This window comes from Tarenaya hassleriana, unplaced genomic scaffold (assembly GCF_000463585.1).
Source record: "Tarenaya hassleriana unplaced genomic scaffold, ASM46358v1 Cleome9, whole genome shotgun sequence".
NCBI classification, from domain to species: Eukaryota; Viridiplantae; Streptophyta; class Magnoliopsida; order Brassicales; family Cleomaceae; genus Tarenaya; species Tarenaya hassleriana.
The window spans coordinates 693354-716468 of NW_010971389.1; the positions used below are offsets into that span (position 1 = coordinate 693354).

General features: G+C 33.6%; 3 protein-coding genes across 5 annotated transcripts in view; 2 read left to right on the plus strand and 1 right to left on the minus strand.

Annotated features, from left to right (window-relative positions):
• Positions 1 to 1928: 1928 nt before the first annotated feature.
• On the plus strand, positions 1929 to 12284 carry LOC104803635 (CHD3-type chromatin-remodeling factor PICKLE-like). 2 transcript variants are annotated; one of them, XM_010527628.2, is made up of 31 exons: positions 1929 to 2056; positions 2173 to 2316; positions 2458 to 2595; positions 2692 to 2849; positions 2933 to 3094; positions 3414 to 3628; positions 3728 to 3823; positions 3922 to 4058; positions 4140 to 4352; positions 4432 to 4539; positions 5338 to 5388; positions 5473 to 5572; positions 5677 to 5819; positions 5935 to 6038; positions 6179 to 6317; positions 6648 to 6817; positions 7234 to 7300; positions 7417 to 7539; positions 7748 to 7857; positions 7952 to 8033; positions 8747 to 8944; positions 9348 to 9498; positions 9595 to 9697; positions 9812 to 9886; positions 10019 to 10083; positions 10188 to 10264; positions 10574 to 10707; positions 10837 to 11146; positions 11244 to 11379; positions 11488 to 11561; positions 11654 to 12284. In XM_010527628.2, exons 2-31 carry the CDS (start codon positions 2176 to 2178, stop codon positions 12008 to 12010), a joined length of 4137 nt encoding a protein of 1378 aa, XP_010525930.1. In that variant the 5' UTR covers positions 1929 to 2056; positions 2173 to 2175; the 3' UTR covers positions 12011 to 12284. The 2 variants fall into 2 exon arrangements, with proteins under 2 accessions (XP_010525930.1, XP_010525929.1); XM_010527627.2 differs by having other exon boundaries at positions 1929 to 2051.
• Positions 12285 to 17329: 5045 nt separating this feature from the next.
• On the plus strand, positions 17330 to 20582 carry LOC104803636 (brassinosteroid-related acyltransferase 1). The gene is made up of 3 exons (XM_010527630.1): positions 17330 to 17872; positions 18005 to 18502; positions 19871 to 20582. Exons 1-3 carry the CDS (start codon positions 17414 to 17416, stop codon positions 20375 to 20377), a joined length of 1464 nt encoding a protein of 487 aa, XP_010525932.1. The 5' UTR covers positions 17330 to 17413; the 3' UTR covers positions 20378 to 20582.
• Positions 20583 to 21965: 1383 nt separating this feature from the next.
• LOC104803637 (two-component response regulator ARR12) overlaps positions 21966 to 23115 on the minus strand; it is a 3979-nt gene continuing 2829 nt past the window's right edge. Inside the window, exons 6-7 of one of the 2 annotated variants that reach the window (XM_010527631.2) lie at positions 22476 to 23115; positions 21966 to 22264 (exon numbers count right to left, since the gene is read on the minus strand). In XM_010527631.2, coding sequence (XP_010525933.1) covers positions 22190 to 22264; positions 22476 to 23115 — 715 coding nt within the window. In that variant the 3' untranslated portion in view covers positions 21966 to 22189. The remainder of the gene's footprint in view (positions 22265 to 22475) is intronic. The other variant, XM_019201409.1, reaches the window with a different exon arrangement.

Here is a 23115-nt window from a genome sequence, read left to right on the forward strand (position 1 = left end):
ATTAATTTCCATATATGTACTCAATCAAATCTAATTATCTTTGCACCACCAACAGTTTTGAGGCAATCTCCATTCTAATCATTGGTTGCTGTCGGTTTGTATTTTTAGTATTTTATCGAAATATTGTGACATGAAAAATGCCGCAAATTATCATGTTTACCACATAAAACAGTATTTTATATAAAGTAAATATACCTAAATCCATGATGAAGTGACAAATGACAAATTGTTGTAGAGGACTTCTAAACTATTACGTAAGAAAATTTTGTCTCAACAAATGAGTGTTTATAATTTTTTTAGATTTAATTTAGAAACCACAACCATCTATTTTTTTTTTATAAGAATGGAAACTCAATCACAACCTTTCGGACGCGGTGATAAACTATTGACTCTACGTAGTAACATTCAAACCATGTGAAACATCTAAACTATCTAAAGGGTAACAATAATTTTGTGTCATTTTTAATTCATCCATAAAGAATTATAAAATTGTATTTTATGTTATTTTTATATTTATTTGACCCTTATATTTTTTCTATATGTTTTTATTCGACCATGATCAATAATTATTGGCCACAATTATTCACATCAAATATTAATTATACCATATATTGATTATGATATTAAACGGTAATATAATTGTTAGAGAATTTCTAACATATATGATTTTTGCAATAACATTTTATTTTTTTATAGATCTCACACTGGATTTCTTCAACTATAAGAATGTTACGGTAAAAGGTAACTAGTATCCACTGGTATCATAATGCTAGTTTTTTTATGGAAAAATATATCTCAAAATTTTTGTTTATCTATTTTTACACGGTAAATGTGGATATCTTATATTTCTGAGTGCACATTATCAAAATATGATTATTTTAGTTGCATTTTACAGATCTTAGTTTGGAATATTTTATTTAAAGTTGTAAGAACATCTCCTTATAGAATTTATATTTTTGTGAACTCTTTGGTTTGAAAGTCACTTAAATTGCATCAATGGAATTAAATTTATTTTTGTGTGCACATTCTCAAAGGCTCACGCCTGAGACGCATAATTTAAATGAAAAATTATATTAATTTATATTACGTTTTTAATTGAAAACAATATTATCACTATTTTAAATTTAAAATAGTGTGAACCTAAATTTTAAAAATATTATTAGAATAATTATATTAAATAAATGAAAATTATAATTATTTTAAAAACGTTATTAAATTTTATTGTAATATTTGATAATAATAGAGGGAAAATTGATATTTAATATTTGATAGAATTAGCAATAAAATTATTGGAGGGAAAATGGGACTAGTACGTGTATTAGGTAAATTACGAGAGATAGGTTTAAGATTATTTGGACATGTATAATTTAGGTTAATAGATGACTCGATTAAAAAGTTTGAGAAAATAGAAGAATACATCTAAATTGAGAAAAGAGAGGAGTGCATCTAAATTTATTTGTTAACGATTTATTAAAAATAACTTAGAATTGTTGAAAATTTTGAAATACCTAACTCACAGTCGAAATGAATAATTCATTGCATAGATCTCGAATAAATTAAGATAATGATGATGATGATGAATATAATCATAAGGGTAATATTTTCAAACTAGGTTTAAAAACACAATTAGAGTAATTAAATAAATAAAAAATATTCAACTTTTTTAATATATTAAAAATTAGAATATATTACAATATAAATCTGTATTTATGACAAATTTTTATGATGATTTTATAGATTTATATTAACTAATTTGTTTATATAAAAATTTTCAATATATATATATTGATAACAACTTAATTATAAAGATGAATTATTTTAACTATATTATTGTATCATTATTTTAACATTTTTTCATTTTTTTTGTGAGAGAAGATTAATAGTTAAAATAATTATTAAAATGTTGTTCATCTTTTCACTCATTTCATTTCACTTCTGTTCATCTTCTTCCTCCCTTTCGCCTTCTTCTTCACCTCTGTTCCTCGGTGATTTCTTCTGTTCACGCTTCGGTTCTTAGAGGCGGCCGCCTCACGCATCAGGTGGAGGCACGTGTAAGGCGCGCCCATGACCGCCTCTGAACTTTCGCCTCGCTTCTAGGGTTAGAGGCGATTTTCTTCTTGCTTTTTTGGTGGTAATTTCAAACCTGTTTGTTGCGTGTGTGTTTTTCCACAGAAAATGAGTAGCTTGGTTGAGAGGCTTCGTCTGAGATCAGATCGGAGACCGGTTTATAACTTAGACGATTCAGATGATGATGACTTTGTTCCAAAAAAAGATCGAACCCTGGAGCAAGTTGAGGAGATAGTCAGAACTGACGCGGTTTGTTTCCCTAATTCTTCAGCTTTTGACGCTTATGTGGATGGGGGACGTTGTTGTGAAATGATGTACTCAACATGTGGCATTTCTGCCTCTTCGTTTTGTGATCTTGTTCCATTTTTGTTTGTTTCTCTTGATATACAGAAAGAAAATGCATGCCAGGCTTGTGGAGAAAGTGAAAATCTTATAAGCTGCAATACGTGCACTTATACATACCATGCTAAATGCTTAGTTCCACCTGGGAAAGGTCCTGCTCCTGATAATTGGAGATGCCCTGAATGCGTAAGATCTTATTATCAGCTGATGTTAATGTTCTAAGCATATTATGTGTTAAATTCTCTACATTACAGTGACCAAAGGTTTATTTTTCTATTGCAGGTTAGTCCTCTTAATGAGTTGGAGAAGATATTGGACTTCGAAATGCGTCCGACGGTGTCTAATGATGATCAGGATTCCTCCAATGCGGCATCAAAGCAAATTTTTGTGAAACAATATCTTGTGAAGTGGAAAGGATTGTCATACCTGCATTGTTCTTGGTAGTTGCCCTTCTTTTTTTTCCTGATGTTAACATTGTAATTTTGTGTTAATTTTTTGCTCTTTTCGTCTTTGCAAATCATAGGGTACCTGAGCAGGAATTTCAGAGGGCTTACAAGTCGTATCCTCGTTTAAGGACCAGGGTGAACAATTTTCACCGTCAAATGGCATCAGCCAACAATAATGAAGATGATTTTGTTGCTGTTCGTCCTGAGTGGACTACTGTTGACCGCATTATCGCTTGCAGGTTTTGTGATGGAAATCGTCATTTGTTTATTATTTATGTAATTGATTTTATATACTGTAGTACTATATAAGAAAATATGTGTCTCTCATAGAGTTGCTTCTGAGTTGAATCATATTTGAAACGTATTCTTACTTAGTTTTAGTTGCTTCAGAATCATATAAAATAACCCCCTTGCCATCAATATTCTGTAGTGTTGGTTTGGATTAGTGCTAGGTTTAGGTTGAAATTTTAATACTCTTGAAAGTTTAAAAGTATGAAATCTGGATTTGCATGATTTTCAATTTGACAAAGTGATTGTATGGTTTCCTTTCTGATGCAGAGGAGAAGATGATGAGAAGGAATATCTTGTCAAGTACAAAGAACTTTCTTATGAAGAATGTTATTGGGAATCAGAATCAGATATCTCAACCTTCCAGAATGAGATTCAAAGGTTCAAGGATATCAATTCTAGATCTAGGAGAGCTAAAGAGGCCAGACAGAAGTGTAATCCTAAAGAATTTCAGCAGTTTGATCATAGCCCTGAATTTATCAGAGGTATTTAAATCGTCTGAATCCTAATACTGCATGCCAATTGCTATTTTCCCCTGGGTTGATCTATCTAGCACTGTAATTTATTGTTCTCTGTTTTTGTAGGCTCATTGCATCCATACCAACTTGAGGGACTGAATTTTTTGCGGTTTTCATGGTCAAAGCAAACACATGTAATCCTTGCTGATGAGATGGGCTTAGGCATGTCTTCAATCATCGCATCCTTGTCAATTATAAACGGCTTTTGCTTTCTCCAATATTCTGTTGTGTTAATAAAATTGAGCTTTGTCCTGTCCCAGGGAAAACAATTCAAAGCATTGCCTTTTTAGCGTCACTCTTTGAAGAAAACCTCGGCCCACATTTGGTAGTGGCTCCCTTGTCGACTCTGCGAAACTGGGAGAGAGAATTTGCCACATGGGCCCCACATATGAATGTGGTGTGTAAACTTGGTTGTCATCGCACTTAGCATACATTCGTAGGTTAATAGAATAACATTCTTGTTTTTTTTTACATGCAGGTTATGTATGTTGGTGGTGCCCAAGCTCGTGGTGTTATAAGAGAACATGAGTTTTACCTGCCGAAAAGTCATAAGAAGATCAAGAAAAAGAAATCTGGCCAAATCATTGGTGAGACCAAGCAAGACAGAATCAAGTTTGATGTCCTCCTGACATCATATGAGATGATCAACTTGGATACAACTGTTCTAAAACCGATTAAGTGGGAGTGCATGGTAACTCTTCATGGCCTGAACATAACATTCTTTTCTCTTTCTTGCTCATATGTGACCAAGTATCACCTTTTTTATTCAGATTGTTGATGAAGGTCATCGGCTGAAAAATAAGGATTCAAAATTGTTCTCTTCCTTGAAGCAATATACAAGTAATCATCGTGGTCTTTTGACAGGAACACCTCTTCAGGTTTGCTATTTCATATGTTTCTTTGTTTTTTCATCATCTGCTTAATCCGAGCTTTGGAGCTGCCAAATAGAAATGCAATTTACCTTTTATTTTCCTGCATAAAAGCATGCCTTATTAGTTCACTTCACTCTCTCCAATACAACTTGGTTCTTCTGGGTTTTGTTTTGTTTGTATTTTCTCCTATTTTAGGTATGCACGGATAATTTGGGTCCCTGTCTTAAAACTTGCTGATCTTAAAATTGCCCTTTACGGTGATTTCAATGGCTATTTTTTGTTTGTGCATAAGACTTTCCCTTTTGGAAAGGTAAAGCACGAGCATAAATGTATATTTTACAATATGTCCGTGTCTGCATGAAACTTGGATGAGGCTTTTAATTTGTTGTATCAGTGCTACAACTTGTTTTGGAAATACATCAACAAAACGATTCACTATATTTAGAAGAACATTCTTTCTTTGTGTATTTGCGAGCTTTAGATGGTCTTGAAATTTCAGTTGTCAAGTCAAAGAAAGTGGGTATTATAGGAAAAACTTACTATATGATTTTTCTCTGTTATCTGCAGAGCTTTGGATGGCATCTATATGATGTCTTTCTTACATGAGGGTCTCTGTTTTTGAGGAAACTTGATTTTGCTTGGACACTTCTGGTTCACTTTTTTTTTTGCCTTTCAATGGTTTTCCCGTTATTTAGAAATCTCTCTGTGTGCTACACTTTTTCTTGGCTTTCTTTATGTACAGGCCGTTTATGATGCTGTTGATTATCCTGTATGTCACCAATGTTTGTCTGGTGCTTTTTCCAGAACAACTTGGATGAACTTTTCATGCTCATGCATTTTCTTGACGCTGGAAAGGTTAGTCCAAGGACCACACTGCTGAAAAAGGGGTTTATGCATATGCATATTGTCATTAATTTCTTCAATGCTTGCACCCTGCAGTTTGGTAGTCTTGAGGAATTCCAAGAGGAGTTCAAGGATATCAATCAAGAAGAGCAGATTTCAAGACTGCACAAAATGTTGGCACCACATCTGCTTAGAAGTATTAACCGGAATTCTCTTTTCAACGAGCATTTTCAAAATTTGGGTCTGGTAATGCCTTTTCTTTGCTGATTCTCGTGTATCATATCTTGACCTCTGATGCAGGGGTGAAGAAAGACGTGTTGAAGGACATGCCTCCTAAGAAGGAGCTCATTTTACGTGTTGATTTGAGTAGTGAGCAGAAAGAATATTACAAAGCGATTCTTACCCGTAATTTTCAAGTATTGACTAGAAAGGGCGGTGCTCAAGTAAGTTTTTTTGAATTTTTTTTGCTTATACAGATGTATATATTTCATATGGGGATAATGAAGCTGTTGAACTGTAGTTGGTAGGTTAATCATGTTGTTTGAACAACTGTTTCAGATTTCTCTTATTAATGTGGTGATGGAATTAAGGAAACTCTGCTGTCATCCTTATATGCTGGAAGGTGTGGAACCAGATATTGAAGATCCAAATGAAGCTTTCAAGTAAATTCTCGTTTTTTGATATGGATACTAAATTCTAATGTGGATAGGCTGGTATTTGCATGTCCATTGTCTTATAAAACTCTAGTAATCAGTAAGCATAGCTCTAACTTCTGGCTAAATCTTTCTTTGCTATCTTAAAGAAAACTCTTGGAGTCATCCGGAAAATTACAATTGTTAGACAAGATGATGGTTAGACTGAAAGAGCAAGGACACAGAGTTCTCATATATACACAGTTTCAGCACATGCTTGACTTACTTGAAGATTACTGTACGTATAAGGTATCTGTATTTGCTATTTGTTATTTGTATTACAGGAGTTTTTCTTACTTGCTTGCATTAGAGTTTTTATTTGGCATGTATAGCAGATATTGAAGAGTTTTTCCTGGTAGAGCCCTCAGGTCTGGTTATGAAAGCATAAGATGAGTGGCTTGTTAACTAAGTACAGTTACTATGCTGATAGCCCGCAATATAACTTCCCTCTCTTCAAGATTACTTCTGGAATTCTTGAAACGCCACTAATATTACCAGTGGAACCATAATTCATGCATCAGATTCTGACTTTTTGTTATATTTTCTTGATATGGATTTTTCATTCTTTTACTTTGTCAGAATTGGCTCTATGAACGAATCGATGGAAAGGTTGGCGGAGCAGAGCGACAAATACGTATAGATCGGTTTAATGCCAAAAATTCTAGCAGGTTCTGTTTTTTGCTCTCCACAAGAGCTGGTGGCTTAGGAATAAACCTCGCAACAGCTGATACAGTTATCATCTACGACAGGTTTGAATTTCACCTTCTGTTTGATTCATCCTTTTGTTTGGTGGTCACAGTATCACATTGTGGAAGAAGGTTAAGCTTTGACTACATGATAATTTAGAAATCTGAAATGGAGTTTTGAAGTGTTTGAACTCTTCAAATGAAGCTTGATGGGTGACCAAAAGCTATTTGGCATTGTGTTCCTAGAATAAACATGGAAATTTTCTGGAAAGTCGAAGTTGAAGTTGCATATATGTTATATGTTTAAACTTTTAAGTGCTTTAAGATAAAAACATACGTCATCATGAAATGTGGTCTGAGGACTGGTTAGATACATCAGTTTTGGCTTGACTGACAAATGTGTTTTCTCCATTTATATCTATTTATGTTTATGTACACATTTCATTCTTATATTTGTTGAAATGCTTCTTCTTCTGCAGTGACTGGAACCCTCATGCTGATCTCCAGGCTATGGCTAGAGCTCATCGACTTGGCCAGACAAATAAGGTTGGGGCTTGCCTTTCATGGCTTCAGTGTTAGCCTACTTGTTTTTTCCTACTTGTAGTTCCTTTCTCTCTTTCTTTTTATTTTAAAACTAATTTAGCCTAAATTTTGGCCTTTAGGTCATGATTTACAGGCTCATAACCCGGGGTACGATTGAAGAAAGAATGATGCAAATGACTAAGAAAAAAATGGTTCTGGAGCATCTTGTTGTCGGGAAACTCAAAACGCAAAACATTAATCAGGTATGGTTTGGTTGCTCGAGGTTAGGTTTTTAATATGATTTACCAATGTCACAACAGATTGCAAGGCAAAGTTACAATTACAATAGGACTCGAGTCAACACAGATTGCACAACTAGAAGATTGAAACATCGTGAAAGAGCTCTTTTGAGAGTATTGATTTGCTTATAGTTCTAATTTCTATTTTTTTCTAATTTTCTCGATCATCTAGGAAGAGTTAGATGACATCATCAGGTATGGTTCGAAGGAGCTTTTCGCCGATGAGAGTGATGAAGCAGGGAAGTCAGGAAAGATTCATTACGATGATGCTGCTATAGACAAGTAACACAATCTTTATATACTTTCTTTAAAAAAATGTCCCAAGTTATTACTTGCATGCGATATTCATTCTTTGTCTTCATCTTCTGTTATGCAGGTTGCTTGACCGTGATCTTGTAGATGCCGAGGAGGCTTCTATGGATGATGAAGAGGAAAATGGATTCTTGAAGGCTTTCAAGGTCTTTATCTCTCTTTCTTGCTCTTATGTTGGATTATCTCTAGATAAGTGTTGTAATTTCGATGCTTTAGCTAGATCCCACATGATCAGATTTAGTTGCTGCCCGTAGGTTTCTTCTGTAATTTGCACACTCTTGTCAAATGATTACCTAGCAAGTCTATAGGACCAATAAATCTGCCAAGTCGAAACCCTTGATTTGCTTTCCAGCTCTTTGATTCCGTTGATCTTTAGAGTTGGCTGGAACATAATACACTGTTCTGGAAACTGCTGCTGTATGTCTTCCCCTTTTATGGGCCAGTTTCGCTGCACTTGGTATATTGTTGAAAACAATCCCATGTAAATAATGCAATTAACTCGTCATATATCCATGGGATTGTCATTTAGTTATTTGTTTGCATGTGAAATGTTTGGTAAATAAATGGGAAACAGAGTGGTGGATAATGTATGACCCGCTTAATAGGCAGACTGATGGGTAAATATCAAACGGAGCTTAGGCAAGGTTGCTTATGATTCATATAAAATAATTTCTACTGTGCGGAATAATATCCGGGTGTGATGATTATTTGACTGCTTTAAACATTCTCTAGTCTTGTGTGAACATAGGGGCAGTGTTTTTTTAACTGAAATTAAGGGGTCTAATTTCTATCTACTAACATCAGTTCTTTGTGAAAAGTTTCCCTTTTGAGGTTCTCGGTTTTGTCTCCTGTAATTTAGGTGGCAAATTTTGAGTATATAGACGAAGGTGAGGCTGCAGCACAAGAAGAAGCACAGAGATTGGCTGCAGAAAGCAAATCATTGATTGGCAATTCTGATAGAACAAGTTTTTGGGAGGAATTGTTAAAAGACAAATATGAGGTGCACCAAGCCGAAGAATTCAATGCTCTTGGAAAGAGGAAGAGAAGTCGCAAACAGGTGTGACGTTCTTCCGACCTATCCAATTTTGACATCTTATTGATGTCTCGACTTAAAACGATTTATATCGTCCTGGTCTAGTCTGTCATAATTTCAGTTCCTATTGCCTCTTTATTTATTTTGAATTGTACATACTGTGGGGAAAATAATAAGTACACCGCCTGTATCTTCAAAGTTTATTTGATTTTGCCCTCAAGTCGATTAGAATATGATGTAGGATTGTTGTTAGCTTTTGTAGAATATTGGCTTAACTAACCTGAAAACTTCTCTCTGTCTTTTCAAGTAATATATTGATGTCATTTGGATGTTATCAGTTATTGGTGTTGCAATGTTTTTGCTATGCCTAGAATCGTTTCATAATTTTGAGGGATTGCGCTTAAATCCATCCTGCTATTTTTCTTAGATGGTATCCATCGAAGAAGATGATCTTGCTGGTTTAGAAGATGTGAGCTCTGATGGAGAGGATGAAAGCTATGAGGCTGAGTTAACAGATAGTGAAGCAGCTGGACAAGGAACTCAACCTGGTAGAAGGCCTTACAGAAAAAGGGCCCGTGGTAATATTACATTCCAGATTTTCTTTTCTCTAAAGCGAGGAAAGTTAGTTGATTTCTAGAGGGTGCCCGACTAATGTGAAAAATCTTTTGTTGTAGACAATTCTGAGCCAACTCCTTTGATGGAAGGCGAAGGTAGATCCTTCAGGGTGCTGGGTTTTAACCAAAGTCAAAGGGCCATTTTTGTTCAGACGCTGATGAGGTTATCTTCTTACATATCTCGCCTTTTCTCCATCAATCTGCAAAACAAGTCTAGTTCTTGGCTTTTGTCACACGTTCTCATCTTTCTTTCTGTAAACTGAAAATCATTTTGCAGGTACGGAATTGGCAACTTTGATTGGAAGGAGTTTGTTCCTCGCTTAAAGCAGAAGACATACGAGGAAATAAAAGAGTATGACTTAACCTCATCTGCACTTTTTCTTCAGCTTCTGTAAAAGTCCATATCGCTGTGGAACATTGTCACTGTTTTATTCTTTTGAAAGACCCATCATTTTTCTCACCAACCCTTTTTATTTTTTCTCAGATACGGATCGCTCTTCCTGAAGCACATTATTGAAGATATTGATGAGAGTTCTCCAACATTTTCAGGTGATTGATTGATAACTAAATTTTGACATCTGTTTGCTGCTCTCTAAAAGCGATCGCCGGGCTAACGTTTTAAAGAGCTTAACTCCGATTGTCTTTTGCTATAGATGGTGTTCCCAAAGAAGGACTCAGAATCGAAGATGTACTTGTCAGAATTGCTATTCTTACATTGGTTCAGGAGAAGGTAAGTTTTAGTGGTCCGAATTCTTGAACGCAACTCGTTTTTAGTTTCTTTCTAGTTGCTTTGAGATTGTTTTTCTTTTTTGTCTTCTGGGAATTGATGAATCATATTTAGATGGCATAATGCTTAGCAAGAGTCTGCTTCATTTTCGGTCTTTCATCATCATCATCGTCGTCATCATCATCATCATCATCATCATCATCATCACTTAGTACACTATTAGAGGAAGCTTCCTTTTGTCTATGCCACATAGAAACTATACTTTTAGTTGTGATCGCCTTTGTTTGAGCTTTCGGTTATTTGACTTGACAGGTGAAATTTACAGAAGACTATCCGACAAAACCGATTTTCCCTAACCGCATTCTCAACCGATTTCCCGGGCTGAGAATATCTGGAAAAGTTTGGAAGGAAGAGCATGACAAGATAATGCTCCGTGCTGTTTTAAAGTATGAACCCTCACCGAGTGGTTTGATAGAATTTTCACTGAATGGGAATTTTATTTCTTTTCTCCTTCTGCCATCCTTTTATGTTTTATGCTGACATTTTCTTTAACATTTCTTTGACGAAATCTGAAGGCATGGGTATGGAAGATGGCAAGCTATTGTTGATGACCAGGAGTTGGGAATTCAAGATCTCATCTGCAAAGAACTGAACTTCCCTTTCCCAAATCTGACAGCCGCAGAACAAGCGAGCTTGCAGGGACAAAATGGTAGTAGCGTCTTTAATTTTGAAGCACAGAATAACAGTGTTTCAGCTGATGGGGGCGGCCATGGAAACTCGATGCTGATCTACAGAGACATGCAGAGAAGACTGGTTGAGTTTGTGAAAAAACGGGTTCTGCTCCTCGAAAGGGCGTTGAATTTGGAGTATGCGGAAGAGTATTATGTATGTTTCCGTGTTCATCTCTATAATGGGGTGGTGTCTGAAAGCAGAATCTGGTTCCATAATCTTCGTCATCTCCTACCCAAATATTTGGTTTCAGGGAATAGTTCCACCATCAGTGCCTGGTGAAGAACCAGAAGGCAGCGAACCAAGGGCCGCCACAAATACAGCCGGACCTAGCTTTGTAGATGCTGATGCTGAAAATCTCAGTCAACTTCCTAAGATCAAACCAATCTGTACGTTTCCAGACTTTGTCCGAAGTAATCTTAATGGTTAGGAGTTAAAGTCTTTTTATTGCCAAGTTCATCATCTGCTTAACGTATCTGAGAGTTCTTCATGTGCAGCCTCGGAAGAAATCTCTGCAGCTACTTTTGACAACAACCCCGAACGTCTAGAATTGGCCGAACATTTCAACGAGGTAAAAACCCGGGCTTTCCTCTTTAGCGGTCTGTACTGAAGATAACCCGCATTAAAGATCGATCATTTCAATCTCTCTGAATCTTTCCCCAGATGTGCAAAGCAGTTGATGAGAATGCTCGTGAGTCGGTTGAAATGTTTATGAACAACCAACCAGCGAGCCGAAGGCTGAGGGAGAATTTCCGGGCTCTGGAATCTGTAAACAAAAACGTAAACAGGATCGTCTCTTCTGCCCCGCCGCCTTACGAACACAACACCACACAGAAACCTGAAGAGGTAACAAACCCGACAGAGGATGTGGAGATGAAGGAAAAAGATACGGAAACAACAGGGAAAAGCAGTGTTGTTAATCGGAACATGTCGGAGGCTGGAGGAAAGAGCAGTGTAGGAGATGTTGATGCGGAAATGGAAGAAGCCAACGATGGAGATAGAGTCATTTTGTTGGATTGATGGAGATACCACCACCACCACCATCATCATCAACAACAAATGGGTAAAATCATTAATTGTCATTAGAATCCAAACTTTAGGGTCATTAAGACTCTTAAGCTCTTTTCTCTTCTTTTTTTTGTGTGTGTTGAATTTAGATGTTTCAAGATATGGATGTTGTGTGTGTGTATCATCAAAGGTGTAACCTCATAGCTATGTGTAAACGTTATGTCAAAATATTATTTTTGTTCTTATTTAGAAAAAAATAACATAAGCGTGACTCGTTAGTGTGTAATCGTGGACCGTATCTTTTATTCATTATTCGTTCATATTTGGTGAGGCTTACAGATCACATGACTTCAAACCTTTTTAATATTCGCATATTAGAATTTAAAACAGAATAATTATAACAGAAAGCTGTGACTCTTGGGTTAAGAAGAAAGACGGCACCCAGTTTATATAAATACGTAAAACAAAGCCATCCCTATATATATATCTGTATATATACTATAGATTGCATCATAAAGATACATTAGGTAGGTGTGTATTGGTGTATATATGTGTCGTAATATAAAGTATGGCAATAGTGGACGACAAGGAGAGGCAAGAGCACTTCCAAAAGCAAAGAGCATTCATACTGGATATTAAATAAAACCTTTGAGATAAGAAAGGAAAAAGCCTCAGACAATTATTAAATGATGCATTTTGTACATATATGTAACGAATTATTTAAAAGCAAAAACTTGAAATATATGCGTACATGGCTCTTTTATAATGTGTTAGACTATGTATACTCCATACATACGAATCCCTAAAAATATGGATCAAATTCATAATTTTTGGGAGATTGAGACAGGCATCTCAACCACTAGATTTTATGTTTATTTCTAAGTTTGTTTTATTTGAGTTGGACTCAATTTTTCGAATATATATATATATATATATATATATATATATATATATGAACCATCAGAATAACTGAATAAACATCAAATCATCATTTGAAAAGGAAATCAACGCAATTGAAAATCTAGAAAACTATACTCTAATTATATTCCAAATTTAATGCAGCTAGTAGCAACTAAATATGATAATTAAAAAATATAAGTTAATCTTAATAAGGTGCTTTAAAAATTATAATGATAAATGAGGTAAGAATTATATTTTTCTTTTGAAGTGAATGATCAATTAGATTTTTTTATCGTTTAGAACAATATAGTTAACAAATGAATAAGTTATATCTTCTATTATATATATATATATATATATATATATATATATATATATATATATAACACTCAGTTTATAAATATCAACAATATATTAGGCAATGCCAAGACCCAGGGCTGTCTAATAGGGTGTGTAGTAGGGGTGGGCACGGATCGGATATCCGGGATTTTTGAGATATCCGTATCCGTATCCGATCCGCACAAATATTCGATTTTGTTATCTGTATCCGATCTGTAATTTTCGGATATTTGCAATTTCGGATATTCGTAAAAATCACGGATATTTGCGGATATCCGTATCCGACCTAAAATATTATAAAATTTTAAATTTAAATTAAATAATAAATTCAAATGTAAATAAAATATATAATCTATTTAAGATAAATGATATTCACAAATTTAAAATTCATAATTTAAACATTCCAAATCAACTCAAATACAAATATAATTATAATTTATCACATACAAATATATTCAAAATTCAAAATTCAAAACATTAAACATAATAAATCTTAATATTCAAAAGATTAAAATTATAAACCTCAATATATATAAAATTTTTTTTGAATCACCCTTAAAAACGTGTAAATATTAAGAATTTTAAATCTCCATATGAAATTATTCTTATATTTAATAATATTATTACAAAATATGGATCGAATCGGATATGTCGGATAATTCAATTTTAATATCCGTATCCGATCCGTATCCGACAAATATCTCTAAAGAAATATCCGTATCCGATCCGTAAACTCCGGATATCCGAATTTTCGGTTCGGATATGAATCGAATAACGGATCGGTTCGGATTTTTCGGATATTTTGCCCACCCCTAGTGTGCAGGTGGTGCCATGGCACAGGACCCCAATTTTATAGGGTCTAATTTTTCTCAAAAAAATTAATTTAAAATTTTGATAATTATATAGGTTTTAAATAAAAAGATAAATTGTAAAAGAAAAAATATAAAAAAAGTTTAAATCTGATTAAATTACCATTAAATTACGGTAGATTTGTTTTATTTTATAGTAACCTTAAATTTTTTGAAAAAATTGAAACAGAATAAAAATATAATTTGATAACAAATATAAATAATTTTTAATCAATATATATTTTAGAAAAACATTAAACAAATTAGTATATAAGAATATTTCAATCAAAAAAATTATAAACAAAGTTAATTTTAATTTTTTTATTAGTATATAAGATTATTTCAATAAAAAAATTATAAAATAAATTAATTTTAATTTATATATATATATAAATCCTTTATATATATTGAACAGATCTCTTGTAACTTTGAGACGGTCCTGCCAGGACCTCAAATAGATATATTTAAAAAAAAGAGTCTAAACTTGTGAGGAACTAATAATTTGAATATATATATATATGCAAAGTTTGTAATGAATACAACATCTAGCTATTTAAGATTCGTTGTCAATTTATCAAAAGTAAGTAAATGTAGATGTCACACGCGGTTATTAATTATTTTTTGTAATGTTTGAATATGAAAGAACTCCGGAACTATGAATTAGCATGTCACTGATGATGTCAATAAACACATGTCTTATACATGCATATGCAAGTACAAGATGTGTATAGGCATGGTCGGATATAAATCTTAAAAATCAAATTAAAAAAAATATTAAAATATAGGGGCGTAATTATAATAATGAAAACAAAAATAACATTTAAAAGAGAGAGAGAGAGAGCGGAAAATAGGGAAAATGCTGGGAAAGTGGAGACAAAAGACTGACACTTTCATCTCACGCTTGCTCCAAAACATATACCAACTTCTCCACTCTCCTCTCTTCACCTTCACACTCACGTACGTACATACGTATACATACACATGTACGGCGTACATAGAGAAATACGTATATATTTATATGTATACAGTCATACAGAACCTTGCATGCATTATACGCATGCATATATCATATATATAGTGCATCAAGACTCAAGAGACATGCCACTCTGTAATGTTCCTTCGAATCTTCAATCTCAAGATTCTGCGTTGGGACTAATTTGATGTTTTCTATTACTTTTGGTCGGAAATTAATACACATTAACGAAACTTATAATTAGTTTCCTAATTTCTCTTTTCTGTGGTTTTTGGTCGGTTGCTTCGAGTTTTCTCTTCCCATGTCCAACGGTAAATTGGTAATAATGAATCTGTCTCGTGTGCCAATATGATTTGGTTTACATATTTTCAGAATAATTAATCCCTAATTCACTTACATGAATAAATATTTCTATTTTAATATGATGGAAATATGTTAAAACTACCGGATATTTAAACCCTACACATGGGTTTTGCTTCTTTTTTTTTAAGTGTGTATATATATATATATATAATCATAATGATATATTTAATTTTATTAATCTTGACCAACTTTTCAATGATTACAAAATTTTATAATGTAGAAGGTTAGACTTTGTGACACTACAACGACAAAAGCAGAGCTAATTATTAGCATTTTATTAAGTCTATAGCCACTCCTAATCTCTCACTATATTGTTGTGGCTTTTGTAAATTAAAAGGTTTTTGTAATAAGTGGCTCGGATATAGATTAATAATTTGATTTCTTATCTAATTTTACATATGATATATACTTTATATATGTTTACATGTATTCGAACATATGATTTACACAGATTGAAATTAATTTTCATAATGCGGTCTGATCAGATAACAAGATATAGAACAATTTGTAAATGGATGAGAAATTTGTCCTAATTAATCCCTACCACTAATTCAAGAAGAATATTGCTATTAACACAAAAAGACAACCAATGTAAGATTAACTCCATTTAATTTGATACGAGGTCTCTTGTTTCTCGGGCTAATTATATACATAAACAGTTTCTTAATATTCAATTGTTTTACATAACAATCTGATTTGCCCCAATTTTAATGGTCTAATAGTAAGACAAAACGCAAAGCATATTTACCCCGAACTCAAAGTCAAACGTGGTAAAGGCCATTTACCTGAATTTTTCGATATTCTAAGAGATGTAGTTGAGACAAAAGTTTAATGAACTTCCATATTACCACAAAAAAAATCTAATTCGTTTATCCATTCGATTAATTCATACATTGATTTCTCGTAAAACACACAATAAAAAGAGTTACAATATTCATTGATCGGAGATATAGGATACGAAATGAATTTGGACCGACGAAACACAGATATTGTTTGAAGACGATAATATATGGATAATACTTAAGAGAATTCGGATCGAATATAGACCATTTGTACATAGAACTATACATGTAGGGAACAAGACTGATTTTTATCGTTGAAATTTTTGCATGCTCTTTTTATTTTTATTTTTGTGTATATGCTTGCACATAGGATTAACCTTTCCCCGTATGCATAAAGATAGAGGTACATGGAACATACATACGTATATACATACACACGTACACATGTTATATAATATAGAGTAGGCTGTAGCCTAAGTCCCCGTGATAAGATCGTAGGGTTTGCATGATCGTAGAGGTAATCCGTCTTTTTATTTCACCTAACTCTAATGTGCGAGACAGATCACAATTAATCTTCCTACTATACGTATTACGTACCAACCATACAAATATAAGAGTAAGATACAATATATACACATATACAATACACACGTTATATATATATATATCTTTCTTCTTTAAATTAGAAATATTTTTCAACATCTTACTTTACCAAAATTTGGATATACATACTTGTATTATTTTTAGAATTCGAACGACTTAAGCCCAACCCACTGCAATATAAATTTGTAAACTATATTATATGTCACGGAGATGGACATGTAATAGCATATTCAAATATATAACCAAGAGTCTTTTTTGTGAAAGTATATGTTGTTTTATAATATACAATACGTGTTATTTGTAACTTCCCTCGAGAAAGGTCAATTTCTTATAATTAAAAGAAATATTAGTGTCTAACCAATCATTCGTATGCATTACACCTTGATTAGATTAAATCAACAATAAAATAAAATAAAACCCTAAAAACCAAGTGAAGAGACACATAGAATGGCTCCTTGGCTTATGATTAAGCCCCTTTATTCTCCCCTTATATACCCTCATGTAACCACGCCCACACATTGCATTCAAGAAGACACATAACCAAATCCAATACACACACATTTACATTTCTTGTCTTGCTCCAAAATCACAACACTCTCATTCGACAATGGCTGACGAAAACGATGCCATCATCGAGAATTCGAGTTCAGAGATGGACATCGTCCGAAAGCTTCACGTCTATCCTGAACTTCAACATCCCGAGAAGACACTGAGTCTGTCCAATTTGGACCGCCAGTGCCCGTTGCTTATGTACTTAGTGTTCTTCTACAAGTCCGACAAAACTCGTAACGTTTCTAGCGAATCGGTTTTCTCCAATCTAAGACTCGGATTGGAGCAAACCCTTTCTGTGTGGTACCCTGCAGCTGGTAGGTTGTGTTTGGACCCAAAAGACATGAAGCTCAATCTATGGTGCAACAATGGCGGCGCTGTGATGGTGGAGGCGGCGACACGTGTTGAAATGTCGGAGCTCGGAGACTTGTTTCAGTATAATGAGTTCTCCGAGACTTTGGTTTATAAGCCTCCTTTCAATGGAGATTTCCCTGAAGTGCCTCTTGTTGTTGCTCAGGTAACCAAATATACGAATACGTATGTCAGTATGTGTGTATGTATATATATAATATATCTTACCAAATATTTTCATTTCTCCCTTTCTTATATATATATAATGATCTCGTGGCGTATTGATAATATATTGAAGGTGACGAGATTTGCATGTGGAGGGTACTCAATTGGAATAGGCACGAGCCACTCAGTGTTCGATGGGCTCTCAGCTTATGAGTTTCTTCATGCATGGGCTTCTAATTCTTATATTCACAATATCACAAATAATGGTAACAGCAACAATGACAATAATAATAATAATAACAATGAAGATGATCAAGCAATGATGATCGAGCCGGTTCATGAGAGAGGCAATTTGCTAACTACCACGAACCCGAAACCCGGAACGAGAGCTGCAGCCATTGACCATCTGTATCAGCTGATAAAGCAGATGATGACCGAGCAGATGGCGATGGTGAACGGAGGGCAAAACGGTCATTTCGAGGATCCGAGCTCGGGGTTTCTGATCAAGACCTTTGAGGTTAGTGGTGAAGCAGTAGAGAGGATGAAGAAGAGAGCGATGGGTGGAGATGGGAAATTACCAAAAGGGTTCTCTTGCTCTTCCTTTGAGCTTCTTGCTGCTCATCTGTGGAAGGTAAATAAATCTCAAAAAAGTTTTTTTTTTTATTTTCCTTTTTTTAATCACGCAAATTCATAATCTTTTAGATACGGTTATTAATTAAAAAATTTCACGTTGGAGGAGTAGAGTCGACTAATAGGACATCATGTTGACAAAATATATGAACCTTTGGAAATCTAGACCCTAAAATCAAAACATTATATTCTTGTAAAATTAAATTTTCTTTTCAATTCTACATTCTTTTAAAAGGTTATATACACATACACGACTTATTATATATACACCATTATTGAACTATACACATACATATATCTATCGAATCAAGAAAAATATTATAAAAAATATATTGAACTATCCTCATGTTATTATAATTCGGATTTTAGTATTTAGGTCTATATATAAAAAAATAAGGGTTTTTCTTTTCAAATCCATCATCTTATATTTCTCTCTAACACAAACTAAAAAAAAACAATAACTATTTATCTTATACAAAATAACATTTTACTTTGAATTTGTTATAAAAATACATCAACTATTATTTTTGAACAAAAAACCATCAAATATCTAACTTCTTAAAAATACTCTTTTATTTTAAATTAATTTTAAAAATCCATTAACTTTTAATTTTAAAAAAAATAAATCATATTTTTCTTTTATTTTTAAAATTATATAATATTTCTTGAATAATAAATTATCTATAAATTATACACTATATAATAGTTACTATTTTTTTTATAAAAAATCAAATTAATATTTATGATATTTCGAATATTAATATATTAAAAAAATTTGAGTCTAAAATTTACAATCTATAAAATAAACTTACTTTTTAATATAAAATTTGTGGACAAATTTATTATATAAAAGATGATGTTTATAAATTACACAATTTTAAATATCATAATAAAAACCTAAATATTTATATATACTCTAAGCATCACAATATGATATGTTTATATAAATATTTAGTTTTCTATTGTGATACCTAGAATTGTATAATATTTTATATATATTGATAAAAAAAATATATTTTTTTTTGACAAATTTAAAGCAGAATAGTTTTTAAATATTTTAGGCAGTTTATGATCTTTTTTTTTTGTAAAAACTAATAGTTGATGTATTTTTTTGTAATAAATTTAAAATGAAAGATGGTTTTTGAATAAGTTATATAGTTCACATTTTTTTTTCAAAATTAATAGTTGATAAAATTTTATAATTAATAACTTTAAAGTATAAGATTTTTTGTGTAAGTAATATAGTTGATGATTTTTATTTAGTTTTTCCGTTCTCTTTATTTTTATTTGTTTTCCCATTTTATGTAATCATTTCATCACTAAAAATTGAAAATAAATGTGGCAATAATAACAAAATCAAACATTTCAGGTGAGAACAAGGGCTCTAGGGTTGAGAAGCGACGCCATGGTATGCTTACAATTCGCTGTGGACATAAGGAAGAGGGCGGAGCCGCCGTTGCCGGAATATTTTTCCGGCAATGCGTACGTTCTCGCCTCCGTCGCATCCACCGCCGGAGAATTACTTAACTTAACCATTGAATCGATAGTTCACAAAACCAGAGAAGCCAAGAACTCAGTTGACCAAGACTACATCAACGCCTACGTGGAAGCATTGGGGCAAGGGCGAAATGACGCAAATCTCCCTCCGATCAAGGAACTGACCATAGTCTCCGACTGGACAAAAATGCCATTTCACAAGGTCGGGTTCATCGCCGGCGAACCGGCGGATTACGTGTCACCTCTGTGTCCGCCGGTGCCACAAGTCGCATATTTCATGCAGAGCCCTAAGGATCCTAAGGGACTTCACGTGAGGATTGGTTTGAACCCGCAAAATGTCGATGATTTCTCTAATCATTTCCTCAATTACAATCATTAGGGTGATTATTATACACATATATGTAATCGTCACTATATATTAGTTATGTAGTTAATCTTTTCTTTATTATTTGCTTTTTTTTTAAAATTTTCAGATTGATTTTTGTTTAATATTATATATAAATGGGTCGAGTGGTGTGTGTACGATAGGGCACTCAATATGAATAAATGTATCAAAATGGAAGGGTTATATGATTATGTGATTGGTCATTGATGAATGCTTTGTGACATGTGTTCATTATTTTCCCCCATCGCTTTATTAAGAATATCTAACCCTTTTTTATAGGTCGGAATTTATGGATTGATATAACTATATATCTCTATAAATTTCAGTTTTTTCTTCGTCCATATATCAAAACTATTTAATAAGAATATAATTTTTGTCACTATAAAAAATTTCTTGGTTTCTCTCCTTTTTTTGGCAAAAGAATGTTGCCACGAAAATGCTTTCGCTTTTAAAAAGATACATAGACGAAATTATATATATATATATATAGTTTTCTGCTGATAATGATAATTAATTTTTAGGGATGCACCTAAATTTTAGTGTTTACAATTTTTATAAAATATAAATTGTTAAACAATAAAAATTTAAACTTCTATATGTTTATATATATATATATATATAAACATATATGTAACTATATTGTTCTATCCAAATGATAAATTCTTATATGAATATATAGAACAATAAGTCGCTAAAGGCAAATATGATTTTGAGAGATTAAGATGTAAACGAAACTAGTATTTGTAGTTAAGTAGGACCAATATATAAGAAGTCGATTGTGATGTAAAGATTTTGATTCCTTCAAGAAAAGAATGAAACTATTGGAATAAAACCTAAAATAGAAGACTTTCACCCTTGTAGTAATATTATAAAATATTATTATATTTCATTACAAGGATTATACACTGAAGTATACATCAAAGATGAAAAGTGCACAATTTTTGGTGATGAAGTTGATGTTCGGGTGTCAAAATGGGTCCGTCCATATTTTTCTGAATCGAGTTCAAAAATTTTGAGTCCGAAAAAAAAAATGTTGAACGACTAAGTTCGACACGAGGTGTAGGACTAATATATTTTTTTTAATATGTCATAACCGAACCGAACCGAATAAATCAATATAATTTAACCGTTTGATTATAATTTTATTATACAAAAATCGAACCGAACCAAACCGAAATCGAATCGAACCGATCAAATCTATATAATCATTTGGGTATGATTTCTTTGTAACCGGAATAACCGAATCGAAACCCGAAATGGCCGGCCACCCATAGTTGATACTACTAAACTAAACCTATCTTTTTCTACAGCTCCAAAACATATTTGATGTTAATTTTTTTTTTTGCTGAAATCTATAAATAGATATATAATATGAATTTTTAGTTAAAACTAATAAATAATCCTTTTCTTTATCCCCTCTTGAAAATACATGAAAATATGAAAGTTATGCAAGTCATATACGTAAATCGCTAGGCTTGTATTATAGACAACTAAAGTGGGCTTCGGCTTTTACGGAAGAAATAAGCCAGAAAAAGTTATAGAGGACAAAAGACTTTGTGGCAAAACAAAAAAGGCAGAGACAAAGCTAAATAAAAAAAGAGGCATCGATTATTTATTATCCTTCCCCCCCTTTTTTTTTTGGAGTTTTTGATTCCTAAGTGGCTAGAAGCAAGTGGCAAGTGAAACAGAACAAGAGTGTTACAGTTCTTCTCATTACACTGAACTGAAGAGAGTTTAAGGGGAGAAAACAAGGACAAGAAGCCATCACAGTTTGATGTCTGAACAGAACAAAAGCACTAGCGCTTCTCATAAGCACGTCCTGAGGGGGCTGAACCCCCCGAACCCGAGATCTCCTCCCGTTAAATCCGCCTGGTTCTGTTCCTGTTACAGCAAGAAATGCCGTCTTTCACTCACAGGGGATGTAACGCAAGTTTAACTGATTCGTTTATTGAAAAAAGTTTCGGTTTCTCTTCATCTTTTCACTAAATGACTTGGTGGGTTTTGTGCATCTCTTGCAAAAATGTTAGTAGGAACTACAGAAATGGCTCGAAAGGAAATCATAGAACACCGAACTGGAGAAACTTTATCATACCTGTTTCATCGTGGAATTGACTATGTCATCTAAGCAGCCAGCATTCGCAGCCATGAAACCGCTCTGGAACTTCTGTTGGCCCATGAGGAATCCTTCCTTTGTGTTGTTACACAACAAAGCATCTGTTGTTGGACCCAGAATGTCAGGTTGCTTCATATGCAAGGAGGGATCAAAAAGATCTGCCTGAATGCTTGAATCAAAATCTGTGTTTCTGCAGAGACCTATGGAATTTGGCTCTGAGGACTGGCTGAGTGAAGCAGAGGAGTGGCAGAAAGGGATCAGATAGTTCAGTGAGCCGTTGTTCTGTGTGTTCCACCCTTGAGTGTTGGCTTTAGAATGCTGCAGGTGAACAGGATGACCAGAAGAAGATAATGGAGAAACATCAAACTGATTAGCATTGTTTCCATTCTGAGAGGGCATGGGCACTGTTGAAACACAATTCTTGTCGATGTTTGCAGAAGGAAGGATTGATGAGACAGCGCTTGGCCAATGTTCCAGACGCCTATTGATCTGGTCTCCCGAGATGTGAGGCGAAAAACCTGAATTTAATGATGTTCCTGTAGGAGGTGGCTGTTGTTGTGGGTGACCCTCAAGAACTAAGAGGTTATTAGGGTTGCCGCTGATAAGAGGGCCTTGTGTA

Coding starts and splice junctions, on each gene's coding strand:
- LOC104803635 (XM_010527628.2), top strand. CDS start 2,176: ATGAGTAGCTTGGTTGAGAGGCTTCGTCTGAGATCAGATCGGAGACCG. Junction 2,596..2,691: donor ATTGGAGATGCCCTGAATGC/GTAAGATCTTAT, acceptor TTTCTATTGCAG/GTTAGTCCTCTTAATGAGTT. Junction 6,318..6,647: donor AAGATTACTGTACGTATAAG/GTATCTGTATTT, acceptor TTACTTTGTCAG/AATTGGCTCTATGAACGAAT.
- LOC104803636 (XM_010527630.1), top strand. CDS start 17,414: ATGGCTGACGAAAACGATGCCATCATCGAGAATTCGAGTTCAGAGATG. Junction 17,873..18,004: donor TGCCTCTTGTTGTTGCTCAG/GTAACCAAATAT, acceptor AATATATTGAAG/GTGACGAGATTTGCATGTGG. Junction 18,503..19,870: donor TTGCTGCTCATCTGTGGAAG/GTAAATAAATCT, acceptor CAAACATTTCAG/GTGAGAACAAGGGCTCTAGG.